Source organism: Colobus angolensis, unplaced genomic scaffold, assembly GCF_000951035.1.
Source record: "Colobus angolensis palliatus isolate OR3802 unplaced genomic scaffold, Cang.pa_1.0 Scaffold97, whole genome shotgun sequence".
NCBI lineage: Eukaryota > Metazoa > Chordata > Mammalia > Primates > Cercopithecidae > Colobus > Colobus angolensis.
The window spans coordinates 635,412-639,725 of NW_012123709.1; the positions used below are offsets into that span (position 1 = coordinate 635,412).

Sequence of the window (4,314 nt, forward strand, 5' to 3'; positions counted from 1 at the left end):
CCACCTCGCCTGGCTAGTTTTTTGTGTTTTTTAGTAGAGACGAGGTTTCACTGTGTTAGCCAGGATGGTCTTGATCTCCTGACCTCGTGATCCACCTGCCTCGGCCTCCCAAAGTGCTGGGATTACAGGCGTGAGCCACCGCGCCTGGCCCCACGTGTTTTAAATTTTCAATTCAAACTTACCTATATTTGTAAGCACAAAGCTACTTTCAAGTAAAATATGCTATTTTGAGTGCATGTCCCATTTCTCTTTTCTACCATCGCAGATAATCAAAGGTTGTTTCTTGGGGTTTATGGAACACATAGCAGAGACCTTCTTAGATTTACAGAGCCCCAGTCACTAGCCCTTGTGCCCTTTAGCGCCCATTCCCTCACCATAGAGTCCACGTGATCGGTAGCAGATTCTTGTCGTGACGCCAGGGTCTCACTGCCTAAAGCTGACAGATACAACAAAGTCAACTTCACTTAGGGAACCACACACTTTAAACAAAAGAAAATAAAAACCCTCCATGAACAAGTACAGAAATATTCATGAGGGGAATTTCTCTTAAGTGTCTAATCCTGGACTTTCTCCCAAGTTTTCACCTTGGCAGGGTCACCCACATCTGCCCTGCAGAACTGCATTTTATCTCCTTTCAATCTAGGTTTGGATATGGCCAAAAATTCTGTATACTTTCTCCTTAGGTCAGTGGACAATTTGTCCAAAGGAAATGTATAGGTTGGATTTTTTTGGTTTTGTTCACAATTTAAGAGCCTTTCAGGCTTTAAAAATTATTACTTTTGGTAATATCACATGCATGTAACAAATTAAAATCATACAAAATATTTATGGTGTCAGGTGTGGTGGGGCATACCTGTAGTCCCAGCTACTCAGGAGGATTGCTTGAGCCCAGGAGTTGGAGGCCAGCCTAGGCAACATAGCGAGATCCCATCTCAAAAAAAAAAATTTTTTTTTAAATTTAAAAACATATATTTTACAATGACTATAAAGAATATCCCAGGTCGGGCATGGTGACTCATGTCTGTAATCCCAGTACTCTGGGAGGCTGAGGCAGGCAGATCACTTGAGGTCAGGAGTTTGAGACCAGCCTGGTCAACATGGCAAAACCTTGTCTCTACTAAAAATACAAAAATTAGCTGTGCGTGGTGGTACACGCCTGTAATCCCAGTTACTCATGAGGCTGAGGCAGGAGAATCGCTTGAACTGAGGAGGAGGAGGTTTCAGTGAGCTCGGATCACACCACTGCACTCCAGAGTGAGACTCCATCTCGAAAAAAAAAGAAAAAAAAAGAAAAAAAAAAAGAATATCCTCACCTGTAACCTAAAGATTAACCAGTAACATTCAAAGTCAGTATTCCTTAATACAAAAAGGCCTGGGCCCCTTTCCTGGGCATTCTCTAGCTCTATGACTCAGTCTGAGGCCCTCTTACAGTCTTTGGACAATTCCTTCTTCTGCTCTCTTTGCTACAGATTCTGCTCTCTAGGGGACAGGGTCAGAACAGTAGTCATTTTTTAGTCACTGTAATTCTGCTGATTAGCCAGGTTTAAGAATGCTTGAAGTAGTATCTTCTGTCTCTCCCCATTTGGGAAAGTTATCAGTATGCTTGCAAGGAAGAACATGTTCAAACAAAATGTTCCTTTCAAGCACACTAGTAACTTTCCCAAATGAAAGAGACAAAATATTCTCCCTTGAAAGGAACAAAAAATTTCTCATCTACTTGCAAGGTCATACCTGTTGGCATAAAGTGTTCAGGTAAGAAAGAGATAACCTTCTCTCTATATAATCCTCTGAAATTCTATTGGCCAGGCAAAAATCAACATCACATGAAAACAAACAGAAGCCCTCCAAAATCTTTAGGGTTTTACTGAAGTAACCCCTGCACTTACTGGGCCAGCTGATGCCATGCTGCCAAGATCAACCCAGGAAGGGACACATGCACTGATCCCTTCAAAGGCAGCTAGCTGTGTGCTATCTCTTACCTGGATCGAGGCCCTTGCTCTCCAAAATTGCCAAACAGTTGTCCCGAAACTTCTCCAGCAGCTCTACCTTTTGGGTCAGATCCTTCAGCTCTCCCTGTTGGAGCACCGCACAGACAGATCAGGAACTGTCCCAATCCCTAGGAGTGGTCACCCTTTCTTGCCCTTGCTCTTGGACAGCCATAGCAAAAGCCTGGGCATTTGTGCATGAACAAGCTTGCTCACCCAAGGGGACACCCATCAGGATTCTATGTGCATCGCCCAGTGGCAGCTGGTAATAGAGCTCTGGTGGGTCTCTTACCTGAGTTTCAGTCAACTTCTGGTGCAACTGCTTGTTGACGGCTTCTAAGAGCTGGTTCTTATCCTTGAGCTCTTCCTCTGATTTTTGCTTACTCAGTGGTTTGTAGCTGTAATAACAGTTGTACTTACATGAAAAGACAAAAGGGTTAAGAGCATGGCCTACACCAGGCGCGGTAGCTTACGCCTGTAATCCCAGCACTTTGGGAGGCTGAGGTGGGCAGATCACTTGAGGTCGAGAGTTCAAGAACAGCCTGACCAACATGGAGAAACCCTGTCTCTACTACAAATACAAAAATTAGCTGGGCGTGGTGGCGCATGCCTGTAATCCCAGTTATTGGGAGGCCGAGGCAGGAGAATCGCTTGAACCCAAGGAGGAGGTTGCAGTGAGCCGAGATCACGTCACTGCACTCCAGCCTAGGCGACAGAGTGAGGCTCTGTCTCAAAAAAAAAAAAAAAAGTGCAGGGAGAACAAAGGCAGCAAGTGGCCACAGACCTGGTGAAACCACTGCTACAAATGGGCAACACCCTCAGGAGACTAGCCAATGCTCTTGGGAGACAGAGGGACTAGCCACAGAGCTCTTAAAGAGTAGCAGAAAAATATTCTAGATTAAGTCAGAATATCTTGGACTTGTTAACTAAATTAGTTCAATAATGATCAACTGACATATTTAGGTTAAAAGGTTATTTTCATTCCTCAGTGTTACAGTCAGAATATTTACAGAAGTATTTATTTTAAAAGTAGACTTAAAAAAAAAAAAAAGTAATTTAAAGCTCCAAGGTGTATTGTTTCATGTAGGTGTTACTGCTACCTATACTTTCACCCCATTTATTAAGCCCAAAACACTTCAAGCAACTTTAGGTTCATAAATTAATAAGGAGGTACAGAAGCCCAACGAGGATGGGACAGAATGTGTTCCAGGTTGGAAGGGGACAGCATGGCTCCTCAATGGTCTTGTACGGAACACTCATGCTCTACTGTAATGAAGATTTTCTTCCTGAAAATCTGAATGTGACATTTTAGATCCTCTGGGTGTTGGTTTAGTCTCCGGATTATAATGGCGTGCTGGAATCAGGTGGTTGACTAGAAGGTCAATCCAAGCTCCTAGGCCCCCCTCTCTTGTAGGCCTCAGTTATCCACCTGTGAGGCTCAGGAGGGCTGACCAACCTGAAGGTTGGGAAAACTTGCTTAAATGAGGAATTGCCATTTCAGCATAAACTGTCCTTAATTCTACTGTAGAAATTGTTTTCATTCTGGAGATGGTGAGTCCCAGAAGATCATGGCCAAGATGATATCCTAAGTGGCTTCCTCTGAGAGTTTATGCCCAAGAGGGAGCCATCTGGCCACTTGCTTCTTCTTACATTTCTAATAGTTGCTCCATTTCCTTAAGGGCTGTTGTTAAATCATTTACTTGATTGTTACATAAGGTTTGCTGTTCTAGGAATCGGGCTCTTTCTTCTTTCATCTCCAGCTTTACCTTTAAGGCCTGCATGGAAAGACATTCCAAAGGAAAACAACACATACACAAAACTCTTGACTAACAGGAAACACAATACCCACATTATGCTCCTGTTCCACTAAGGAAGACCACTGGAGTATCAACAGAGACTGTATCTTCTATTTTAGATTTTGTTTCTACGTGCTGGTTTTAGGAATTGTCCCCCTAGTAGTAGAGAAGGACTAGACTCCTGTATCTCTAGGTTTGGGGCAATATCCCATGATTCACCCAAGCAATCTGAAGCAGTCCAGACCAAAGAATCTGTGTTTACTACAGGTCTCCTCCTCAAGTTATCAAGTTTCCATAGAAAGGATTACATACAGTTCCCAATTCCCAACTCTGAGCAACCTACTGTGTTACACATTGCCTCATGCCTTGGCAATGTGAACATTTCTAAGAGGCCTCGCTAACAGAAAGAAAAAAAAATTGGTGGAAAAAACTGCTAAAAAATCCAAATGAAGACTTGGAATATAGTTAATAGTAATGTACTGATGTTGGTCTCTTTTTTAAAAAAATTTTTTCCTGCCGGGCACAGTGGCTCA

At 43.0% G+C, this 4,314-nt stretch overlaps 1 protein-coding gene across 4 annotated transcripts in view; it reads right to left on the reverse strand.

Moving 5' to 3' along the window:
• KNSTRN (kinetochore-localized astrin/SPAG5 binding protein) overlaps window positions 1-4,314 on the reverse strand; it is a 14,399-nt gene that overhangs the window by 2,958 nt on the left and 7,127 nt on the right. For 3 of the 4 annotated variants that reach the window (XM_011932626.1, XM_011932628.1, XM_011932625.1), the window contains 3 exons: window positions 2,278-2,383; window positions 1,980-2,073; window positions 375-436 (listed from right to left, as the gene is read on the reverse strand). In XM_011932626.1, coding sequence (XP_011788016.1) covers window positions 375-436; window positions 1,980-2,073; window positions 2,278-2,383 — 262 coding nt within the window. The remainder of the gene's footprint in view (window positions 1-374; window positions 437-1,979; window positions 2,074-2,277; window positions 2,384-4,314) is intronic. The other variant, XM_011932629.1, reaches the window with a different exon arrangement.